Raw genomic sequence first — 25,520 nt, 5'->3', positions numbered from 1 at the left:
AAGCTTTCACCATGAAGTCTTCCCTGATACACTAACCGTGGTCTGGCTTCCATGGCGGACAGGCAACCGGGTTGAACCAATGAACGTGTGTGCACATATTTAAAAAGACATGATCATCAAATTCACCACATTTAAAAAGCCGAGTTTATTTAGAATAGACCTTTAAAATGAACAAGCAACCCTTCCCTGCCAAAAATAACCCAATAGACAAATATGTACAGCAGAGATTATTCAGATGTACAGTAGTTCTTATAATGATTCCATCACATTGGTTACTAAGCAACAACTGAGTTTCTGCTCCGAGTTGAGAAATGACAGGAGACTGAAGATGATAATAGGCTGATGGCCATGGGATTAAGTTCTTACGATGCAGCCAATGGAATACTCAGCATGCATTATTGAGACCAGGGTTCAATGGTATTAGGGTCAAGCAGCATGGAGTGCAACACTACTGTTGTGAGACATGGCGGTCAGTCTGGTCTGCACACAAGCACGGGCTCCGGAAGTCACAGTAATCTCCCAAGTGTTACATCGTCCCAACAACGGCAGCAGACAAATGGGTCAACATGAAATTGCAGAGGGAATCATTTTACTACAACCCTGGAGAGCGTTAATAGAACAGCTGGCTGGTCAGTCAACACTTGGAGAGAAAGGACAAAACCTCAGTTGTTCTTCAGTAAGGAATGACTAACTCCAATTGCTCTTTTTAATTACAGCATATTTTTCAATTAATACAAATCTTACAATTCTATGGATACAGTATATAAACAATCTCAATAAAAAGTGCACTTGCAAAAGAGAAACAAAAATAACAAAAGCAGACTTTTTAAAACACAAAATGGGACCATTCTTTCTCAGGATGATGTCACAGTGGCATTTTGATAGCCATCTTTTCTACGCTGGTTCAGTGTAACGACCTGTTAGTGGAGTGCAAACAGTAGCATTGCTTAAGAATTAGGTAAGGCTACATGGGGCCTGAAATTCTAAATGGTTTCATAACCCGATTCTATACGACAGACAGAAAATGATAGGTGGATGAGGCAAGACTTCATGTGTAAGACATGTAAAAACAACAAGCGCAGTTGAATCTTAGACAGCAGCCTGGCCCTGTAACCTGAATATTTCCCACTAGTGACACTGAAAGCAGTCTAGCTTCCGGTGACCGGTCTTTACACGTGAACAGAGCAGCAGAGAAATGAAGAGGGCCAAGATGGGGGTACAATTCTCAGAGATGACCTCTCCAGGGGCGCGATAGAGCCGGAGAACGAGACAAGAGCGTAGCCTTTTACATGGCAAAGGCAAGCAGTAGATATGCAGCTGATAATGGGGAATAACAAGTGGTCATTGGGGTCCTTTGGAAAACCATAAGACTGAACTGAAACCTTAGTCACCCTTGTGCTTTGGACACGACCCGCAGGCCTTTCTGATTGCCTCATGGAGTGAATTGATTTCCCTTTGAGAGGTGCTAGTAATGACAGTTTAGAAACATGTGGACTGGGGGGGGGTTGAGGGGATAGTATACATCCACAATGTCAAGAAACATTCCTCTAAGGCCAGTACTCCACTTGATAAATTGCATGAATTGAAAACAAACCTTGGACAAGTTGTCCATTAGATTAGAATCAATACCATTTATACCCAAGGTCGAGTTACATGTGGTAACATTTAGACCGGTGGAATCAGTTACAAGTGTACATCTGAAGTCAGGAGAACAATCAAGGGGAATGGTATGACAATAACTGAGGAAGCATTCACAACTGACCCAATATCTGCTCATGCTTGGGTGTTGTGGGTAAATGGCTCTTTTCGGGGTTGCAGAGCAGTCAAGTTCGGGTTGGGGAGACTTAGGTTCGCAAGCAGGCTTGTTAAGAAGTACAGTGCAAACAAAGGTTCAAAATCAGCTCATAAAAACATAAGAACGGGGAGTGCTCCCGCTGTGATGGGTAAAACATAAGAACTTCAATCATCAAGCAACCTGATAGTGCAGTCTAACAGGCTGTGTATGAATGAGGAAGTTTGTTTTGCATTTCATCCTTCATGGACTTTGTTACAGGTGGTGTGGTGTGGTGTGGTGTGGTGTGTGTGTGTGTGTGTGTGTGTGTGTGTGTGTGTGTGTGTGTGTGTGTGTGTTGATAAAAACCACACAGTGAGGGTAAAAAACAGGAAATCTCCTACACATAACCCCTGACCCTGACATCATCACAGATATGGACTCTTCTTCTTATGATCCCAGCACAGTTCACACCACAGGGTTTCCCAGCCTAGGACCCAGGAGCCTGGGTAACCTCTCTTGGCAGGAAGTATAGTCTCTTACCAATGGTCATGAGTTGCAGGTCATCTCTATGGCGACTGGTCAAGGTATGCTGTACGTGTGTAAGTGGTTTCAGAAGGGATAAGGGGAAGAGTCCTGCACATCCCAAAACACCTAGAGCTGAGAGGGAGAGAAATGTTAATACATTCTGATCAATTATTCTCGAAAGACACATTTCATCGAAGCATGGCAGTCTACTGACCTTTAGGGCACGTTCTGTGCGTGTAGGAGTGGGGCTGAAGAGTGAGGGTGGGGTCCGGCCCCTAGCAGTTACACTGCTGCTTGGTCTGTGCGGTGGAACCTCTGGGCTGTCTCAGCTGCCTCAGAGAAGAATCTCCATACTGGATACCTGAACCCATCCGTTCTGGGTCCAACTCACCTGACAGAGGCAAGGCACATTAGATTTTTTTTTAAACCTTTATTTAACCTGGCAAGTCAGTTAAGAACAAATTCTTATTTACAACGACGCCCTATAGGACTCCCAATCACGGCCGGATGTGATACAGCCTGGATGTGAACACACATACAGTGACTTCGGAAAGTATTCAGACCCATTGACTTTTTCCACATTTTGTTTATGTTACCACCTTATTCTAAAATGGATTATATAAGCGAAAACAGGTTGACATTTTTGCACGTAAATTAAAAAAATACTTTATTTACATAATAATTCAGACCCTCGAAATTGAGCTAAGGTGCATCCTGTTTCCATTGATCATCCTTGAGATGTTTCTACAACTTGATTGGAGTCCACATGTGGTAAATTCAATTGATTGGACATGATTTGGAAAGGCACACACCTGTCTAAACCAAGCCATGAGGTCGAAGGAGTTGTCCGTAGATCTCCAAGACAGGATTGTGTCGAAACACAGATCTGGGGAAGGCTACCAAAACATTGAAGTTCCCCAAGAACATAGTGGCCTCCATCATTCTTAAATGAAAGATGTTTGGAACCACCAAGACTAGAGCTGGCCGCCCGGCGAAAGTGAGCAATCGGGGGGAGAAGGACCTTGGTCAGGGAGGTGACCAAGAACCCGATGGTCACTCTGACATGGCTCCAGAGTTCCTCTGTGGAGACGGGAGAACCTTCCAGAAGGACAACCATCTCTGCAGGACTCCACCTATCAGGCCTTTATGGAGTGGCCAGACGGAAGCCACTCTTCAGTAAAAGGCACATAACAGCCCGCTTGGAGTTTGCCAAAAGGCACGTAAAAGACTCTCTGGTCTGATGAAACCAAGATTGAACTCTTGGCCTGAATTTCCCAGCGGAGGAAACCTGGCACCATCCCCCTACGGTGAAGCATGGTGCATCATGCTGTGGGGATGTTTTTCAGCGTCAGGGACTGGGAGACTAGTCAGGATCGAGGGAAAGATGAACGGAGAAAAGTACTGAGATCCTTGATGAAAACCTGCTCCAGACCTCAGACTGGGGCGAAGGTTCACCTTCCAACAGGACAATGTCCCTAAGCACACAGCCAAGACAACACAGAAGTGGCTTCGGGACAAGTCGTTAATGAGTGGCCCAGCCAGAGCATCTCTGGAGAGACCTAAACATGGCTGTGCAGTGACACTCCCCATCCAACCTGACAGAGCTTGAGAGGATCTGCAGAGAAGAATGGGAGAAACTCCCCAAATACAGGTGCGCCAAGCTTATAGCGCCATACCAAAGAAGACTCAAGGCTGTAATCGCTGCCAAAGGTGTTTCGGCAAAGTAGAGTAAAGGGTCTCACTTTTGTGAATGTGATATTTCAGTTAAAAATGGTTTTATTAAATTTGCAAAAAAATTTAATAAATGTTTTTGCTTTGTCATTATGGGGTATTGTGAGGGAAAAAAAGTTAATCCATTTTAGAGGGCTGTAATGTAACAAAATGTGGAAAAAGTCAAGGTCTGAATACATTCTGAATACACTATGTATAGGGGTAAGTAAGGTGACTAGGCAACAGGATATAAGATCAACAGAGTAGCAGCAGTTTGTTTGTGAGTGGGTGTGAGTGTGTAGAGTCAGTATAAATGTATGTGCATATTATGTGTTTGAGTGTGTACGGCCCTGCGAGTGTGCATAGAGAAAAATATAAAAAAGGCCAATAAAGATACAAGATTAACTCAGATGGTCTTAGCTTAGCTATTTATCAGTCTTATTGCTTGGGGATAGAAGCTGTTCAATAACCTGTTGGTGCCAGGCTTGATGCACCGGTACCGCTTGCTGTGCGGAAGCAGAGAGAATAGTGTATGGCTTGGGTGGTTGGGAGTCTAACGATTTTCAGGGCCTTCTTTCCACACCGCCTGATATAGAGGTCCTGGATGGCAGGGAGCTCGGCCCCAGTGATGTACTGGGTTGTCCACACCATCCTCTTTAGCGCCATGCGATCGAGGGCGGTGCTATTGCCATACCAGGCAGTGATGCAGCCAGTCAAGATGCTCTCAATGGTGCAGCTGTAGAACTTTTTGAGCATTGGAGGGCCCATGCTAAACCTTTTCAACCTCCTGAGGGGGGGGGGGGGGAGGAAGAGGCGCTGCTGTGCCTTCTTCACGACTGTGTTTGGACCATTTTAAGTCTTTAGTGATTTGGACAGAGGAACTTGAAGCTCTCAACCTGCTCCACTGCAGCCCCGTCGATGTGGATGGGGGCGGTCTCGCCTCCTCGTTTCCTGTAGTCCACGATCAGGTGGTATTACTGACATTGAGGGAGAATTTGTTGCTCTAGCACCACACTGCCAGGTCACTGACATCCTCCCTGTAGGCTGACTCATTGTCGCCCGTAATCAGGCCTATCCCCGTAGTGTCTTCAGCAAACTTGATGGTGGTGTTGGAGTCATGTGTGGCCACGCAGTCGTGGGTGAACAGGCAGTACAGGAGGGGACTAAGCACACACCCCTGTGGGGCCCGTGTTGAGGGTCAGCGTGGCAGAGGTGATGTTGCCTACCATCACCACCTGGGGTCGGCCCATCAGAAAGTCCAGGATTCAGTTGTAAAGGGAGGTGTTCAGACCCGAGTCCTAAGTTCTGTGACGAGCTTGGAGGTGACAATAGTGTTGAAAGCTGATCTGTAGCCAATGAACATCATTCTCGCATTAGGTATTCCTCTTATCTAGGTGGGCGAGGGCAGTGTGGAGAGCAATTGAGGATGTATCATCTATGGATCTGTTGGGGCGGTATGCAAATTGGAGAGGGTCTAGGCCAGGGTGTCTGGGATGGTGGAGTTGATGTATGCCATAACCAGCCCCTCAAAGAACTTCATGATTACTGAAGTGAGTGCTACTAGGTGGGAGTCATTGTGGCATGAAGCCTTAGAGTTCTTAACAACAGGGATGATGGTGGTCAACTTAAAACATTACAGACTGGGACTCATCTTCATGCTGAAATACCTCAAATTTCAGCACGATAATGCTGAGGCCCCATGTTGCATGTATCTGTACACAATTCCTGGAAGCTGAAAATGTCCCAGTTCTTCCATGGCCTGCATACTCAACAGATATGTCACCCATTGAGCATGTTTGGGATGCTCTGGATCGACAGCGTGTTCCAGTTCCTGCCAATATCCAGCAACTTCGCACATACATTGAAGAGGATTGGGACATTCCACAGGCCAGAATCAACAGCCTGATCAACTCTATGAGAAGGAGGCAAATGGTGGTCACACCAGATACTGACTGCTTTTCTGATCCACACCCCTACTTTTTATTTTATTTTTTAAGGTATCTGTGACCAACAGATGCATATCTGTATTCCCAGTCAAGTGACATCCATAGATTAAGGCCTAATGAATTTATTTCAATTGACTGATGTTCCTTATATGAACTGTAGCTCAGTAGCAAAAATGAAATTGTTGCGTTTATATTTTTCTTCAGCGTACATTAAAACAAGAAAGACAAAGGCACACAGAGCACACACATATAGCTAGGTGTAAACAACATGTGACATCCCAAAACCACACACATTGAACTTGTTTGATAGTAAGATTGAAAAGCAAACGGATACACCTTCTTAGCACACACAAACCTCATAAGTAAACTGTTTGTTTACCTGACTCTATCTTGTTGAGGATGTTCCGGGCAGTTTTGAGGAAGGCCTCCTCCACATTCTCCCCTGTCAGAGCGCTGGTCTCCAGGAACATCAGCTCTGTAACAGTCAACACAGTCAGTCAACTTGATACTCTAATCCCTATGAAACTAATACAGGTTTAAAAACTAGCGGAAATTACAACTATCTGAGATTAGAGAGTTGACTAAAAAGGGGGGAAAGGAAAAAAGGGGAGCGATGGAGTGCGGAAAGGGTGAGAGACCGTTGTGAAATGAGAGCCAGGGAAACGGCCTGAGGAGAGGAGGGCGAGAGATGGACAAACAAGACAGTTACCGTTCTCCTGCGCGAAGCGGGACGCCTCGAGGAAGGTGACCTCTCGGTCCGCGTCCAGGTCCTTCTTATTCCCGCACAGGATGATGACGATGTTGGGGCTGGCCAGCGTCCGTGCGTCTGTCAGCCAGTTGGTCAGGGCGTTGTACGTCTCCCGGCTAGAGGAAAGACACAGGAGGGGAGAACTGATTCAAATCACGTCTCCTTAGGAAAGGCATGTTCAATAGGGAATGGGACGTTACTTTTGAAAAAGCAGAGTTGTGAACTGTGTGCTCATGACAGCATCAGATGTCAAATACAAGAAGTAGATGAGGGGGGGGAGATGATAGGTTGAGAATATTAGCAGTTTTTCAACTTACACTTTTCAATCTCTCTCGGTGGGCTAATGTTCTTTTTGCTCCAAATGAGAAGGGAAATATGAAACGTCATCCCTCCCTTTCCACTCCTCAAGGACAGATGGAGTCCGATACCACGTCACACATTAAATCATTTTGTTGTTGTTGTTGCGAAGTCCCCGATCCCCATGGTGACAGCATGCTGGTGTCCATGGCAACGTGAGAACAATGGGCAGAAGGGTGTAGACTAATGTCCCACAGCTGCAGCAAGGCGGCTTAACCATGACGTCAGCATGGTTAAGTCTTCTGCCTCGGTGTAGCCCTCTCACACCACACGCTTCCATCTCTCCCTCTCCCCATATTCTCTCCCTCCCTGCTCTCTTCTCTCTCGCTCGGTTGACACTCTGGCTAATACAGTTTTGCTTTCCGGGCTGCCTGCCGCCTGTCTGGAGATGCCACTTTATTACAGGCCCTGTCATTCTGCATCACGCACTTTATTAAAGCTCACCTGACAGTACACCATTCACTCTATCTTGATTATGAGACAGGCAGTGCCATTGCAACTCTGGGCTTATTAAATAAAAACTCTTGGCTTGGTGCTGCCATACAAATGTCTCCATCTCTGACTCGGAATGTCTTGTGCTCCTGACAGACTCTCCATAGGCCTGTTGAAATTCAACATCTCTAGTCGGTCTCTCCGTGCTCTATGCTAACTCCCATGCCTGTGTGTGTGTGTGCACAAGTGACCTGTAAAACCAGTGTGCTTTCGTCATGGGACGATCATTGGTTCACCTACCTTGTGATGTCATAGACGAGCAGCGCCCCTGCCGCTCCACGGTAGTAGCTACGAGTCACAGACCTGGGGGAGGGCAGACAGAAGGCACTGTTAACCAATCACAGAACCAGAATACAATCTGTCAACCAATGAGAGCACGGGTCAGCGGTAACGGCATTCAGGGTAACCAATGGGAGATCTTTACCTGAAGCGCTCCTGTCCGGCTGTGTCCCAGATCTGTAGTTTAACCGTCTTACCCCCGACGTTGACCACCCTGGACCCAAACTCGACCCCGATGGTGTGGTTGGAGTCCTGCTTGACTGCACAAGCAGAGACAAAAAAAAAAAGAGAAAAATTCGGGAAAGAAGCCACAATCATCACCGCACTGTTTGTTTATGTCTCATCTTTTATTAAAATGTCTGTTTTTACAGATGGCTGGTTTGTGAAAGACAACCTTGACTAAAGAGTAGGTGTGACTGCCTAGTTATTAGGCCTAAGTTGCCAAGACTTCACAGAAACATTTCCTGGTTAATTCCCAGAGCTGATCTATATTGTGCTGGTGCGTTGTGCTTGTTTAAAAGACCAGAACAGTTAGCTTCAGAAGCCTCTTCAGAAGTCTCATCAGCATACCAGAGGGTTAAGGAGGGCTCTCCCAGGTCCAGAGATTAACACAGTCAAAGCCCTTCTCTCATGCTACTGACAGGACTGGGAGATAAAGACCTCTATCTCATTTACACATCAGTGTGCGTGGACATCCTCTACATGAGCGCATGTGTGTGTGTCAGTGTGCGGAGATGCATGTAACGTTTCTATATTATTGTACATAAACGATGCATGTGGGTGTTGTTTATTTGCAGGACAAGGGGCGACCAGCATCGGCACTACTTACACTTGGTCTCAATGAATTGGTGCAGGAGGCAAGATTTCCCTGCCCCAGCACTACCAATGACCAGGAACTTAAACAGGAAGTCTGAAATGAGAGAGAGCGGGGACAGAAATCAATACAACGCCAGCGGCTCAAACTGTTGAACTTGAGACCAATCCTTAAGTCGTCCTGTGATCGTGAGCTGCTCACTGTCACCGAGTTGCCAACGGTCCCAAATTAGCTGGCTAATCGCTACCTGTGTGTGAGTGTGATGGCATGTTAACATTGATGCTAATTTGCAATGCAACTTGTTAAAAGGATGGAGGTAAAAGAGACTTCTAAAATGAACAATGAGAGGTTGTGTTGTCAACCACTGAGAGATGTAATCCCATAGGTCATCACTCCTCGCTATGAGAGAGATTGAGTTGTATCATCCGGTCGGTCTCCTCAGGCTTTGGAATTAATCTTGATTTCCCCCAATAAAAAGCCGAGCTTATCTGTATAGTGTGGCTTGTCTCGGAGTGGACGCTGAGTGACAGTGATAGCATCCAGGAGCCCTGCCCAAACAGTCTCCCAGCCTCTAACCTCATACCACCCTCACCAATCTGATCAAAGGGCTCGATGACTCAATGTTGCAGCGCAACCCCTGACTAGACAGACAGGCTCCTAGCTAGGTGAGCTCCATACAACTAGCCTGAGTGTTCCACTGACATTCAGATGTAGTGTTGCCCCTATATTCAAATTATGGCAACCACAACATTTTTTTTTTTAAATAATACTTTTAAAAACACTCTCCCTGTGACTGTCTATACAGTTGAAGTCGGAACTTTACATACACCTTAGCCAAATACATTTAAACTCAGTTTTTTATAATTCCTGACATTTAATCCTAGTAAAAATTCCCTGTTTTAGGTCAGTTAGGATCCCCACTTTATTTTAAGATTGTGAAATGTCAGAACAATAGTAGAGAATTAATTATTTCAGATTTTATTTATTTGGGTCAAACGTTTCTGGTAGCCTTCCACAAGCTTCCCACAATAAGTTGGGTGAATTTTGGCCCATTCCTCCTGACAGAGCTGGTGTAACTGAGTCAAGTTTGTAGGCCTCCATGCTCGCACACGCTTTTTCAGTTCTGCCCACAAATTTTCTATAGGATTGAGGTCAGGGCATTGTGATGGCCACTCCAATCCCTTAACTTTGTTGTCCTTAAGCCATTTTGCCACAACTTTGGAAGTATGCTTGGGGTTATTGTCCATTTGGAAGACCCATTCGCGACCAAGCTTTAACTTCCTGACTGATGTCTTGAGATGTTGCTTCAATATATCCACATCATTTTCCTCCTCATGATGCCATCTATTTTGTGAAGTGCACCAGTCCCTCCTGCGGCAAAGCAAAAATGATGCATGATGCTGCCACCACCATGCTTCACGATTGGGATGGTGTTCTTCGGCTTGCAAGCCTCCCCCTTTTTCCTCCAAACATAACGATGGTCATTATGACCAAACAGTTCTTTTTTTTGTTTCATCAGACCAGAAGACATTTCTCCAAAAAGTATGATCCTTGTCCCCATGTGCAGTTGCAAACCGTAGACTGGCTTATTTAACCTCTTGACGGTCGCCTAGGATAGGGGGCGCTACAGCGATTTTTGAAAAAGATTTGTGCCCATTTTAAACGGCCTCCTACTCAAACTCAGAAGCTGGATATGCATATAATTAATACTTGTGGATAGAAAACACCCTAAAGTTTCTAAAACTGTTTGAATGGTGTCTGTGAGTATAACAGAACTCATATGGCAGTCAAAACCCCGAGACCGATCGTAACAGGATGTGGAATTCTGAATTGTGGACTCAACTTTATCACTTTGCCTATAAATCACACCGTGAGCAATGGTTCATTGAGCACTTCCTATTGCTTCCACTAGATGTCCCCAGTCTTTACAAAGTGGTTTGAGTCTCCTACTGTGAAAACTGACAGAATGAGAGGCTGTGGAAAGTGGTCACATGAGGAGGGCCATCACCATTATGACGCCGGCGCCCCTGGCTACCCTCCCCTTTCGAAACGTTTAGAAAGACAATGCAATCATCCCCCTTGAATCTTATTGGAGCTCTTGTTGAAAAAGGCCCTAAAGATTTATGTTATACAACGTTTGACATGTTTGAACTAACCTAAAAAAAAAAAAAGCATTTTATTGAAAGAGGAATCCCGCGGCCGACGGAGCAGCCTTCAGAACGCGCTAACAAGAACAAGCTATTGGGACATAAAGGATTAACTTTTTCGAACGAAAATACATTTGTTGTGGACCTGGGATTCCTGGAAGTGCTTTCTGATGAAGATAATCAAAGGTAAGGGATTATTGACAATAGTATACAAGAGTAGATTTGATATGCGATTGTTCCAAGATGGCGCTGACCTGTAACGGTAGCCTATTTTTCTGAGTATCGCATCCCCTTTTATCGCAAAGTGTGATTACCCAGTAAAGTTATTTTTAAATCTGGCATTGCAGGTGCTTTCAAGAGATGCTAATCTATAAATCTTAGAATGACAATATTACATTTTAAAATGTTTTTGAATAGTAATTTAGTAAATTGTAGAGCTGTTTCACCGGACGCATTTGAGGGAAAATAGTCAACGTTACGCGCCGTTGTAAAATGCTGTTTTTAATATATAAATATGAACTTTATAGAACAAAAGAATGCATGTATTGTGTAACATGATGTCCTAGGAGTGTCATCTGATGAAGATTGTCAAAGGTTAGTGCTGCATTTAGCTGTTTTTTGGTAATTTGTGATGCATGTGGTTGGTCGGAAAATGGCTATGTGGCTACTTTTACGATATACTCCTCTAACATAATCTAATGTTTTGCTTTTGCTGTAAAGCCTTTTTGAAAATCGGACAACGTGGTTCGATTCAGGAGATGTGTATCTATAAAACGATATAACATAGTCCAATATTTGAAAAAAATATATATTACATTTTGTTATGCTAATGGAGATAGGATTTTTCACTGGATGTCCGTCCCATATGAGCCCTACCAGGGGTTAATGGCGGTTTTGAAGCAGTGGCTTCTTCCTTGCTGAGCGGCCTTTCAGGTTATGTCTATATAGGACTCATTTTACTGTGAATATAGATACTTTTGTATCGGTTTCCTCCAGCATCTTCACAAGGTCCTTTGCTTTTATTCTGGGATTGATTTGCACTTTTTGCACCAAAGTACATTAATCTGTAGGAGACAGAATGCGTCTTCTTCCTGAGCGGTATGATGGCTGCGTGGTCCCATGGTGTTTATACTTGCGTACTATTGTTTGTACAGATGAACGTGGTACCTCCCAAGGATGAACCAGACTTGTGGAGGTCATCAATTTTTTTTTCTGAAGTCTTGGCTGATTTCTTTGGATTTTCCTATGATGTCAAGCAAAGAGGCACTGAGTTTGAAGGTAGGTCTTGAAATACATTCACAGCTACACCTCCAATTGACTCAAATTATGTCAATTAGCCTATCAGAAGCTTCTAAAGCCATGACATCATTTTCTGGAATTTTCCAAGCTGTTTAAAGGCACAGTCAACATAGTGCATGTAAACTTTGACCCACTGGAATTGGGATACAGTGAATTATAGGTGAAATAATCTGTCTGTAAACAATTGTTGGAACAATTACTTGTGTCATGCACAAGGTAGATGTCCTGACTGACTTGCCAAAACTATAGTTTGTTAACAAGATATTTGTTGAGTGGTTTAAAAACCGAGTTTTAATGACTCCAACCTAAGTGTATGTAAACTTCCGACTTCAACCGTATATTTGTTTTATAAGATCATCTTTGAGAACTAACAACCACTGAAATAAAAACGAGACAACCTAAAATCTAAAATTCCTAAAAATGTCATGGCATGGGGGCGCCCATTGATTTTGTTATCATGTTTGAGTCACTCAGATAGCATTAGAACACAGCATAAACCATGGCAGAAATGTGTAGAACTGTAGAAAATGTGCTTTAAAAACAGCAAGTCAGGCAGTCTATTCACAAACAGTCTATGTATAGCCGACCGGCCGAGTACATCTGCACAACACAGATGGGTTACACTGGGCAGCTGCACAGATCTAGTGGTGTGTTGGACCGGGTCTGGTACTTGACCCATCCTACGCACATGACCGTCTGGCTGAGGCCCTGACGTGTGGGACAGAGAGCGGTCCAAAGACGGCCTTTGTGCCGTGACCACAGATAGGCCAGGGGCCATTTGCATGCGTAGGCCAGGGTTCCACCAAGCCATACAGGGAACAATGGGGAATTGAAGAGGGAGAGGCTGGCTGTGTGTGGAAAGGGGCAGCAGTAGTGTAGAGTGAAGGATGCACAAGTCTCTCTCTCACACACACACACACACACACACACACACACACACACACACGTGAGTCAAGCTGCAGGAGAAACACACAGGCCCCTCACTGAGTTTCAAGGCTAGTGGTTGCATTTACTAGGAGACTACAGTACCAGTCAAACGTTTAGACACACCTACCTATTCCAGGGTTTTTATTTTAATGTTGTAGAATAATAGTGAAGACATCAAAACTATGGAATAACACATATGGAATCATGTAGTAACCAACAACAAAAAAAGAAGTGTTAAACAAATCAAAATATATTTTATATTTGAGATTCTTCAAAGTAGCCACCCTTTGCCTTGATAACAGCTGTGCACACTCTTGGCATTCTCTCAACCAGCTTCATGAGGTAGTTACCTAGAATGCATTTCAATTAAAAGGTGTGCCTTGTTAAAAAGTACATTTGGTGAATTTCTTTCCTTCTTAATGTGTTTGAGCTAATCAGTTGTGTTGTGACAAGGTAGGGTTGGCATACAGAAGTTAGCCCTATTTGGTAAAAGACCAAGTCCATATTATGGCAAGAACAGCTCAAATAAGCAAAGAGAAAAGACAGTACATCATTACTTTAAGACGTGAAGGTCAGTCAATGCAGAACATTAAGAACTTTGTAATGTTTCTTGAAGTGCAGTCGCAAAAACCATCAAGCGCTATGATGAGGACCGCCACAGGAAAGGAAGACCCAGAGTTACCTCTGCTGCAGAGGATATGTTCATTAGAATATCTGCACCTCAGATTGCTGCAAAGAAACCACTACTAAAGGACACCAAAAAGAAGAAGAGACTTGCTTGAGCCAAGAAACACGAGCAATGGACATTAGACCCGTGGAAGTCGGTCCTTTGGTCTGATGAGTCCAAATTTGAGATTTTTGGTTCCAACCGCTGTGTCTTTGTGAGACACAGAGTCGGTGAACGGATGATCTCCGTATGTGTGGTTTCCACCGGGAAGGAGGTGTGATGGTGGTTTGCTGGTGACACCGTCTGTGATTTTGTAAGAATTTAAGGCATGGCTACCACAGCATTTTGCAGCATTACGCCATCCCATGTGATTTGTGCTCAGTGGGACTAGCATTTGTTTTTCAACAGGACAATGACCCAACACACCTCCAGGCTGTGTAAGGGCTATTTGATCATGGAGAGTGATGGAGTGCTGCATCAGATGACCTGGCCTCCACAAATCACCCAACCTCAACCCAATTGAGATGGTTTGGGATGAGTTGGACCGCAGAGTGAAGGAAAAGCTGCCAACAAGTGCTCAGCATATGTAGGAACTCCTTCAAGACTGTTGGAAAAGCATTCCAGGTGAAGCTGGTTGAGAGAATGCCAAGAGTGTGCAAAGCTGTCATCAAGGCAAAGGGTGGCTATTTGAAGAATCTCAAATATATTTTGATTTAACACTTTTTTGGTTACTACATGATTCCATATGTGTTATTTCATAGTTTTGATGTCTTCACTATTATTCTACAATGGAAAAAAAAAAAAAAAAAAATAGTACAAATTAAGAAAAACCCTTGAATGAGTAGGTGTGTCCAAACTTTTGACTGGTACTGTATTTCAATTACATTTCCAACTCTGTCAATGCCCGACTCTTCACCTCAACTTTCTGACTGACTTGCAGATTGCATGCTGTTGACCGCTCTGCTGCTAGGAGGCTAATCAGCTAGGCTACAAAGCAGGCCAGTCAAATAGTCAATATTGTAACTCGAGTAAATGACTCGACTCCCACTGATGAAAGGAAAGAGCTGGGGCTGAGATAGCTCCTTTGTTCTTCTGTGACATTTAAACACATTAAGTTCTCCTGCAGCCAGCCATTCTCCAACCCATAAATCAACCACGGCCTATTTCTGCTAGCGTGTGTGGTTTACTCAAGCAACATAACCGTGAGGACACATTCATGGCAAGGTAGGTACCCACTAGAGGCCTTATCACACCTTTTTTTCTGTCTCTCAACAGAAACACTTATCAAAGACAACCTGTGTGTGAATGTGACCGATGGAAAAGCCTGTCTAGGCCTTACCCCGGAAGGGAATATTTGAGTCATATTGTATTTACACCATAATAAACACCACAAGTATTTTGCTGGGTATAAGCTATAGTAAACAGCAGGCGGGATTTGGTAGGAATAACAGCCTGACCAGTGACCACACACACACATCCACCTGTTCTTTACCTGCGCTGAATCAGACCCCTGTGTTACCTCTAGAGCCAAGCCATATAATATCTTACTGTGCTGGGCTTGTAGTGTACACACCAAATCAGCCAGTCCCCTAACCGAGAGACTGTGATGCGTTTTGTGTTTAGGTAAAGAATAAAGTACAGGAGGCCCAATCCTTCACTGAGAGCCAACATTAATTAGTGGACGCAGCTTCTGCTACAGTCTGCTTTGTGTAGTCACGTGTCTCCCCTGTGACACTGTTGTTCTGCCCTCCTTTCCTTTATCCCTTCTAGTACTTAGAAGGGGGAAAAAAAGGCCATGAGTAAAATCAATGAAGACTATTACAGCTGTGCTCTATATACCATTAGTGTAGAGCACTTCACCTCTAATGTTGACCTGCTGGTGTAGCATTTCAGAGAGAGAGCAAAAGAGAGACTATATAATTATCGAGTGAGGGAGACAGATGGAGAGACACTCCTGCTGCAACAGGAGAGGGTTGAGTATCCAAGGTGCGCTGTTACACAAACAAAAACCAATCCATTCGCCACAGCATAAGAAAATGAATAGGCCTGGCTATAGTAAAACACTTGGCTACCATTAGACAGCATGTCCAAAGCATGTTTACAAGGTTCAAATGTATATTTCAGCATAAAGATTCCAAGACAGAGGTGAAAGGAAGATAAAACTGAATTTTTTCAAATGGTGAGAATAACAAGCGCGGTTTAAGGCACTGCATCGCAGTGTCAGAGGCATCACTACAGATCCGGGTTCGATCCCGGGCTGCGTTGCGACCGGAGACCCACGAAGAGACGCACAATTGGCCCAGCGCCGTCCGGGTTAGGGGAGGATTTGGCCGGCTGAGATGTCCCATTGCACTCTAGCGATTCTTGTGGCGGCCGGGTGCATGCACGCTGATTTTGGTCGCCAGCTGTACGGTGTTTCCTCCTACAAATTGGTGCGGCTGGCATCCGGGTTAAGCGAGCAGGGTGTTATGAAGCAGTGCGGCTTAGCAGGGGTCGTGTTTCGGAGGACGCATGGCTCTCAACCTTCGCCTCTCCGGAGTCCGTACGGGAGTTGCAGCGATGGGTCACGACTAACTACCAATTGGATATCACAAACAAAACAAAGGGGTGTAGAAAGTTCCAAAAATTATAAAATATAATTAAAAAAAATTAAAGTAGAAAAACAAGATTGTTTGTTAGTAACACCAACATAAATGTCTTTGATTGGCCCCCATGGAATTGGACATGTAATGGACCAACAAACACCTAGCTTGTTTTGATTTTAAAATATGTAGGTTACATTGTCGTTTAAAACGTGACATGAGAAGAGTTAACATTCAGGATATTAGATTAATGTGGAATAGAATTAATAGAATCCCCATTCTAGCTGACAAGTCAAGCAAGCGTACATGCATGCACAAAAAACAAGATGTTTGTTTTGGGATTTCTACAGTTCTTAAAAACAGTCAGGCTTTTAAACCTCTTAAAAATGAGTATGTTTACATGCACATTAATCATTTGATATTAAACTGATTATGGCAGTAGGCAGATGATGCAATAGTCATGTAAACACCTTACTCTACTTATCTTAAAATCGGTGTACGGTCCAAATCGAAGTAAACATACAACGACTAAAACACCTGGTTTTCTAAGCAATCTTTCAAATTATTAGGACACATTAACACCTTAAATCAGCGTTCCAGCGGTGTATTTGATCTGAGCAAGTGCAAGCACCAGCCAAACGAGCCTTCCTCTTTAGCGCGAGTGAAGTGTGTTCAGAACAATTTAGCAGTAATTTAAAAGTAGCCTTAGAAGTAGTTTCCACATACAAACTGTACATGTTCGAACCGAGAATCAAATATGCTTCCCTCCCAAAAAATAGCCGATTTCAGATGTATCCATGTAAAACAGGATTATTATGGAAATCGTTCTTCTTGCAAAGCATGTAATAGTTTTAATCGAACTAGCTATTATATTAATCTGACTATCCACAATAATCGCATTATTGTGTGCATGTAACTCAAAGACATCTTTGTTAAAGTTCAGAGGAAGTCACATGCAAACAGTATTACAGTCTTGTTTGAAATGTTTATATGATTTCCAGATATGATCTCATATAGCAAGGTAGTTATGAAGGTGACGAGGATGCTGTTATCTGCACCTCGGGGCTGTGGTGTCATTGCAAATGCATCAGATCAAGGCTCTCCAACCCTGTTCCTGGAGAGCTACCCTCCAGTAGCTTTTCGCTTCAAAACGAACCGGATTAAGTTCAACCAGCTAATTATTAGAACCAAGTGCGCTAGATTAGAGTTGGAGTGAAACAGGGTTGGAGAGCCAAGTAGTTCGCAAAAATGCATCACTTGAGAAGTTAGCTAACCCCACCACTTCCAACTTTGAAATCCCAAGGACACATCACTAACTAGCTAAATCAAAAGGTCTGTTAAATTAAGCCAAAGGACTGCAAATACAGCTTCTAGCTATGACTACATTTACTGCCGTAAACTAGCCACCCAAATTAGCTATACCAATTTTTTGTTGGTAATATTTCAATATAAATGTTACTTAGACTAACTTTGGGACACAACTCCCTCTGGGAGTGAAACCAATACAAAATACTCGATGTTGTGTACCAAAACTACTTCTTGACAATTTTAGGAAGCACACCACGCTACTCTCTACCCACTCCTTCTGGCTACGAGACAGTGGTGACACGACACAGTGTTGATTTCAAGATACATAGTGGAAATTACGGTTCTGAATGCATTTGCAAACACAAACAAGCGTCCTGATCCCAGCAGGTACAAGTAGAAGTTACACACGTAGCTAGCTCCAAGACGGAAGAGAAAGCGAGACACTTCACTCAGTCTTTTTCTGGTTTAATGAACTAAGTAGACCAGCTCCAGCTGCTATTCTATGTGATACCCACCCCGTTAAGTAGACCGGAACTGATCATTTTTCTTCAACGGTAAGCGGCCTGAGTCAACTATCTTCATTTCTCCACCATCTTCGGCTAGCTAACAGGCTAACTAAACGTACCGTATGTTTCAGACATGTCGGCCCCCGCTTTAAAAACGATGGACTCTGATGGCTTTTCTTCGTTGATTTCTTCGTACCGTATGTAAATGATGTTGCGTTGTTTTCTAATGTAGCAATTACTCCTCTTTTTAGATTTCTGACTTCGCCACACCGTTTCCTTTCCTCCCTCCAACAACACAACTTATTCTTCGATGAGGTTTAAAAGCGGTTGGCATCCCAAAAAATGTTGCATTACCGCCACCTACTAGACTGGAGTATAACATTGCTTGAAACAATATATAAAATATGAACTGCCATCTAACACTACACTCACTATTTTTTTTAAATATACAAAATAAATAAATCAACACCATACTCCAATATTTAGTCCTACTTCAGGCCAACAGCCTGAAAGGATGGGACACCACCACTTAACACACCATGTAACTCTTCTGACGTCAAGTTTCACACACCCAAATACATCTCTGCAGCTGCCACCATAACCTCAATTTTATGCAACTTACATTCCATCCCTGCAGTACAGTTGATAACCATTGCTAAAATGCTAAATCTTACTGAAACATATATCACTTGTTGGTTTATCACTCTGTACTGGTACAGATCTATTACTCACACCACTTCTCTTAGGATACCTCCCCCTTGGTCCATCTTCCTCTGCTTTCTTCACTTTATTTTGGTGAGTAACGAAGGTATATTGAATCCAGTCTCTTAACAAATTGGTCAAGAATTTAATCTAAGGACAGCTATTATTATTAGGGATTCACTACACTGCAGCTGTTTCCAGGGCTGGCAACTTTTGAAGAAAGCCTTTCCCCTTCAGGAAAATTGCACTGTTTTAAAGCTAAATTCCTGCAATTATATGTATTTTGACATGGCTTAGGTCCATGACAAGGGTGAAGAAAAACACAGGTCAGGTGTATTCAGAATGCTTTGAACATTAAATGAACACTCATTTGACAACTTTGTAACTTTGAAATTTTGGGGGGATGTTAAATTGCAGTCGCAGATGCTCCGATTTGAACACTAGTTGGAGCAGTATACAGTTGAAAAAGTTAACGCACTATACAATGGATTTAGACAAATAAAATCAGTGCTTTTCAATGCATGAGATATAAGGTGTGGCGTGTGAGCGTGTGAGAAGAGGGTCAAATGCGTGTCTCGCAGCCAATGCGTGAGCGTTCGCAGCTCTGCGTTGCATGTAGATGCAACAGCTGGCCACGCGATGGCAGGCACAGATAAAGGTTTGTGCCTGAAGTCTATTGCGCTCGGTCTGAGAATTATTAGACCAAACATTGACAGGCCTGCGACAAGACATGAAATGACATTAAATATAATATGATATGACATGACATTAAACCTGCGTTAATACAACTGTTTAAGTTTATACTATTTTAGCATAGAATGTAAACATAATAAAAACTGCTCAGTGTTTTCTTTGGTGATATCTATCTGAGTAGCCATTCTCTAGTATTTCCATTATATGCCCAGTCTGCATAGTGTCCCATAGGTTTGTGGGTAAGTATGTTTAGATAGTGTCTTTTAGTCTTTCTGTTACCTTTATTTCACCAGGAAGTCTGGTTGTGTGTTAGGAGGGTGTTCGATGTGGGGACTTGCAGGGGCTGGCAAGCAAGTTGACTCCTCCTCTGTTTGAAAAAGTTCAACAATGCAGAGTCTTTTGAGGTTGGGATGAAGAATGCGTGCGTTCTCATTCATCACCTTGCCATACTGTCTAGAACACCCACACCCACACACACACACAACCACACACACACACAAACACAAACACACACACACACACACACACACACACACACACACACATTCAAAGCACAGTGTGGAGGGGAGGACCGCCCAAGGGCAACAGGTGATAAATGAGAGAGCCCTCCACCTCCACTGTCTCCCCTGGTTCCTCCCTGCCTTTGTTCTGCCCTGTCAGATCCCCCCCGGCCTCCCTAGCCCTGTTTAAAAGGCCTTTTCACTGACATTAAAGAGAGAAGGAAGCGCAAGGCACAATGTCGTGTGGGGGAACGGATGTTTTCCTAAGGTGGTCTCTACTCGACTACACACTGTCTGAGGTGTGGTTGGAGGGAAACAAAGGTACGGTATGTTTTTTTTTCTTCTGTGATCCACTAACATCTGGAGGTCTACTACACACCCTGTCTCTTATCTTCTCTCCCCCAGTCCCTGTTCTCCTATCTCAATGCTGTCTCCAGGGCCAGATTAAGAAATCATAGGCCCCTATAAGTTTCCTGGCCATTTCAAACGGAATGTTTTTAAACGTTCTGAGAATGGAAGTGAACATTTTGCATGTTCTGGGAACGTACATGTTTAGGTTGCAGGGAGGTTCGGAGAACGTTTTACTATGGTTCTCTGAAAGTTTTCCTGGGAGGTTTTATTAACGTTCTGTTTGTAACTCCAAGCGTAGGTAGGGCACATGGAAACTAATTTGCTTAGGCATTAATCATGCAAACACATTTATTTTTCACTGTGGTACGGCATCAGTGGACTAATTCTGTTCGTAATCCATGGAATTAGTCCCCTGCGCCACCAGGATGGAGCTAGCATGCCATGTTTTTTTTTACTCATACAAAACTGTTAATCTATTCAAACAGACCCCATTTAAAAGGAAACAAGCACTCATTAAGATCAGGTGTGGACAATTAATAGCTGCGGCCAATACACCTGAACACACTTAACAACATAGAGAATAGCGAGAGTTTTGTCGACGCTGAGAACGGAATGTATATGTTTTTCAATAACATTCTTAGAACGTTCTTTGAACATTACTAATGTTTTCTTGTGTTTTTTTATGGAACATTTTCTTAATGTTTTGAGAACATTACTTTAAATAGAATCATGAGGAAACCTGCAGATAACGTTATGTTGAAGTACTGAAATTCCCACAGAAGAACTTTGTTTCTTAACGTTCTCTGAACGTTCTGAGAACACAGTAGCGGTGCGTGGGTAAGATCACTGGGAAGCCTAGCCAAGCCAATAAAAAAGCCATATTACAACCTATGTTGTGATATATGAGTTGTTTGCTCTGTAACCCATTTGTTCATACACCACCGTGATATAAAATAAGGTAATGACAACAAAAAGACAACAGTCACACAGTGGCGGAATATGCTTAGTTTAATACCCTGAAAACAAACTTTAAGATACCAAAAACAATTTAGTCCAATCAATGTTGCTAAATATCATATGGCTGTCCATGGTACTGATTTCTGTGTGTGTGTGTGTGTGTGTGTGTGTGTGTGTGTGTGTGTGTGTGTGTGTGTGTGTGTGTGTGTGTGTGTGTGTGTGTGTGTGTGTGTGTGTGTGTGTGTGTGCGTGTGTGTGTGCACAAGTAAAAAAATAGAAGTATGCCAATGCCATCCTCCTCTCTTTCATGTTGGCAAAACGGTCTATGGCTCTGTTATACAGTACGCTTTTAGTTTTTGTTTTCATAGGCTACCTAGCTAAAATGCTTGCCAGCCAAACTTCCTCGAATGGGCAAAAATGAACCAGCTAAATTAGCTAGCTAGTTAATTTGAGCCTACTAAGCTACATCTAGTCTACATATTGAACTTCAATCGTCTCAGGCCAGTAGCACAGTATATTAATTTATGGTTAGATCAGAATCACTGTCATAATCATTGGCCTGTACAGAGAATTAGTCAAAACCACAAGTCCAAATCCCCATCTCCATCCATGACTTAGGAGAGGGCAAATTTAGCAAGCAAGCTACTGAAGGACATCAACACAAATAGACCAGAAACAGACACGTTTGTCTGACAAAGATGAGGTTTTGCTTAGGATGTGATTTGATTGGTGTGAAGCCAAATCCAAACTGGCCTCCTTTGGGGGGCGTTTTGCTGCACCAGGACAACCCACAGTTGAACTCAACGCTGATAATGAAATTATTTTATACACATACTGAGACTGAGGTGCACTGTTTCCCTTGCTCGGATGATTTCTCCGGTGAGATTCAGCCACTTGGGAATTGATGGAAAATTATGAAAACACAGGTCAAATATTTGGGGAAGCCTGGCTTCTCTTGGCATCCATGAATACACACCACTGTGAGAACCTGACTTTAAATAAAACCATGAGGAAACCTGTAGGAAGCATTATGCTGAAGTATTGAAATTCCCACAGAAGAACGTTGTTTCTTAATGTTCTCTGAACAATTTGAGAACATTACTTTAAATAGAACCATGAGGAAACCTGGTGGATATGTTATGCTGAAATATTGAAATTCCCATAGGAGAACGTTGTTTCTTAACGTTCTCTGAAATATTTGAGACCATGCCCATTGTCAAACCAGTTGGAGAACATTCATAGAACATTACCAAAAATTACATTAAATATAACCATGTTTTAACTTTTAGGAAACATTCTGTTAAAGTAATGAAATACAAAAAAAACCATTATTTTGTCAAGTTCTTTAAATGTGCTGAGAATGTTCCAAATCCAAGCAACCATCCTGCACCATTCCCAGAAAATTGTTGGAAGGCTGTATGCAAAATAACCATAGGACAACCACACTCTCATCAAGCTCTAAGAAACATGTGGTTCTCAGAACATTATGTGCTAGCTGGGAGGCCCCCTTCAGACTCAGACAGTCACACAAGATCTATGGTGTTAACAACAATGAGTCATTTTCCACTGTAGAACCACAGTGAATCAACCCAGGTGAGCATCACAGAATACTTGGCAGACATGGCTATAAACAACAAGGTATACATTTCATTAGTCATCCCAGGAACAAAGTGAAACACCTGCTATTTAAAGAGAGATAAAGTGGTTCTTGAATAAATAGCTGTGATGATATGTACTTTGTATATGTACATACATTGCAAGTACTGTTTATTGAAAGCATTGACAAAGCTCTGAGCTCTCTGGAGGCAGTGTGGAAAGGAACATAATGACTCAATTCAAACCTATTTTCTGTCAGAGTAGTGAGAGGAGACACTATGCCATGAGTGGTGAGAGAACAGAGCTGCTCTGAGTTGCTCTGAGGGGGTGTATTTACAGAGCCTTCTGCTTGTGTAACACTGTGGGTCTGTGTGGCGCATGCCATGGCATCTAGTAGCCTATCTACTCCGCTTAGCTTCATCCAACTCTGCTGCTGCCGAGTGTCTGTGCTCTCCTAGCCACACTGACTGACACAGACTCCTCAGGCTACGGAGGAGCATAGAAACATGAGGAGAGGAAAATTACACCATAACAAAGAGAGATACAGTATTAGGCTTTGAAGAAGAAATGCTGGAAAGTAAAGAGCATGCGAGCATGCTTGAAAGTCATTCCGTGGGTCACTGTAAATTGGAGAGTCACCTCTCTTTCCTATACACAGAGTTTATCACCACTTTATAAAGGTCTCCTTTATAAAATAGATTCTTTATCTCGTTAATCTCAATAAGACTTCCTGGTTAAATAAAGGTGGAATAAAAGATTAGAGGTGGTTTATGTTTGAAGTCAGTGGTAGGAAGCTCTGCACTGCCAGAGCTGCTCATGGGACCCTGCTGTAGCAACAAGATCGGAATTAGGATCAGAATAGGTAGGGTTCTGGTTATGCCCTCATACTGATACCCCCCCCCCCCCCCCATCTGATTGGAGAAGCTGGTTTGAGAAACTTGCTTCTATTTTGAGAATCTGACTTTTGGAGTGAAGGTCATATTCTAAAAGTGGCATTTCGTTATAGTCACAACAGGAAGAAACTATGCGGGCTGTTGTTCCAAAATATAAGCAAGGCATCGGAACCTACCCGGAGACCTATTGTATTTCAGTAAGCAGGAAAAGGCATGATGTTTATTTTGCTACCGCTGACTGCCTGGCCTTTTATCTATTCCTTATATTTTTCTTTTGCATCCTTTCATATGTTTTGGGGGGGCTGTTAATGGTCAACTGAATAGCAGCTCTTAATAGATGATAATCCACTGAATATGTAGACTTGTGTTAAGTGAAAACACCACTACAAGACTATAACTATAACACTATAACACCACTACAAGAACAAAGGAACACATGAGGCATTGTAATTTACAGTGTAAACAGCGGGTGTTATTGCTGTCTCTCAGTCTCACCCGAAGTTCCTGCTTTCCCTTCTGGTTCAGTAAGCCCAGTGATCCTGGGCTTACTGATGGGTCCAAGAGGGCATTGAGGTGAGGGTTAAGGTGGCCTCATAGGCATCAAGGAAATTGGTGTACAGTGTAAACAGTGGTAAAGACAACACACAAACCAAATGACAAATTTGATAGGGTAAGTTTATTTTTATTTGTATTTATTTAACTTTTATTTAAGTAGGCAAGGCAGTTAAGAACAAATTCTTATTTACAATGACGGCCTACCCCGGCCAAACCCTAACCTGGACGATGCTGGGCCAATTGTGCGCCGCCCTATGGGACTCCCAACCACGGTCGGTTGTGATACAGCCCGGAAAGTGTAAGTGTACCTATTAAGTCCACGTACCCATTAAGCTCACTTCCATCTTTGGATTCAAATAAAAAATTATAAAACAAACATTTTCAGGTGTTGAGGCTACCCTCAGATAAACACATTTTTCAGATATTTTTAGTACCTTCTCAGATAAGTGTTCATACTTTATGTAAAATTAAGTGACTCGTGGATATATTAGCATTAGCATATTTGTCACAGTTGTCGAAAGGAGTAGACCAAAGCGCAGCGTGTGTGTCATTCCACATTTTATTTATACTGTGAAACTATGCAATACATAAATAAACTGAAAGACGAAAACAACAAACCGTGACGCAGAGGTGAAACATACACTACTCAAAATTAATCACCCACAAAACCCAGGTGGGAAAAACCCCTACTTAAGTATGATCTCCAATTAGAGACAACGAGGACCAGCTGCCTCTAATTGGAGATCAACCCAAACAAAACCCCAACATAGAAATACAAAACTAGAACCTAAACATAGAAATAGAAAACAGAGGGAAAAAAACTCTGTCACGCCCTGACCTACTCTACCAAGGAAAATAACATCTTTCTATGGTCAGGACGTGACAATATTTCATGGACATTAATTAATTACTATTTATTGGCAATTAAAAATATGGGTTTTTCATGCTAGCAGTCATGTCTGTATGTCAAAGTCACACTGTAGCAACATAACTTGGTGAACTACAACAAGATAATATACAGTATTTCAGGCATTCCCAGGTTACATCTTTGAATGCATTTTGTCTTATTTTCCTGTTAAATAAACCTGCATTGTTAAACATAGATGCCATTTTTGTAAATTTGACATTTATCCTAAGTGGGCTTAAATGAAAGGGGACAGTAACACAATAGCACCCCCTCTGCACAGAATGT

The 25,520-nt window shown here is 42.9% G+C and overlaps 1 protein-coding gene across 1 annotated transcript; it reads right to left on the bottom strand.

Moving 5' to 3' along the window:
• Window positions 1–126: 126 nt before the first annotated feature.
• rab4b (RAB4B, member RAS oncogene family) lies at window positions 127–18,397 on the bottom strand. Its single transcript, XM_045703539.1, has 8 exons — window positions 18,201–18,397; window positions 8,661–8,741; window positions 7,977–8,091; window positions 7,793–7,855; window positions 6,665–6,819; window positions 6,335–6,430; window positions 2,514–2,690; window positions 127–2,431 (listed from the first exon to the last, which is right to left on the bottom strand). The coding sequence occupies exons 1-7, from the start codon at window positions 18,214–18,216 to the stop codon at window positions 2,575–2,577; spliced, it is 642 nt and encodes a 213-aa protein (XP_045559495.1). The 5' UTR covers window positions 18,217–18,397; the 3' UTR covers window positions 127–2,431; window positions 2,514–2,574.
• Between the last annotated feature and the right edge of the window lie 7,123 nt (window positions 18,398–25,520).

The sequence above is a fragment of the Salmo salar genome, chromosome ssa20, assembly GCF_905237065.1.
Source record: "Salmo salar chromosome ssa20, Ssal_v3.1, whole genome shotgun sequence".
Lineage (NCBI taxonomy): Eukaryota > Metazoa > Chordata > Actinopteri > Salmoniformes > Salmonidae > Salmo > Salmo salar.
The sequence above is the reverse complement of the archived record's forward strand: the minus strand, read 5'-3'. Positions and strand labels throughout refer to the sequence as shown.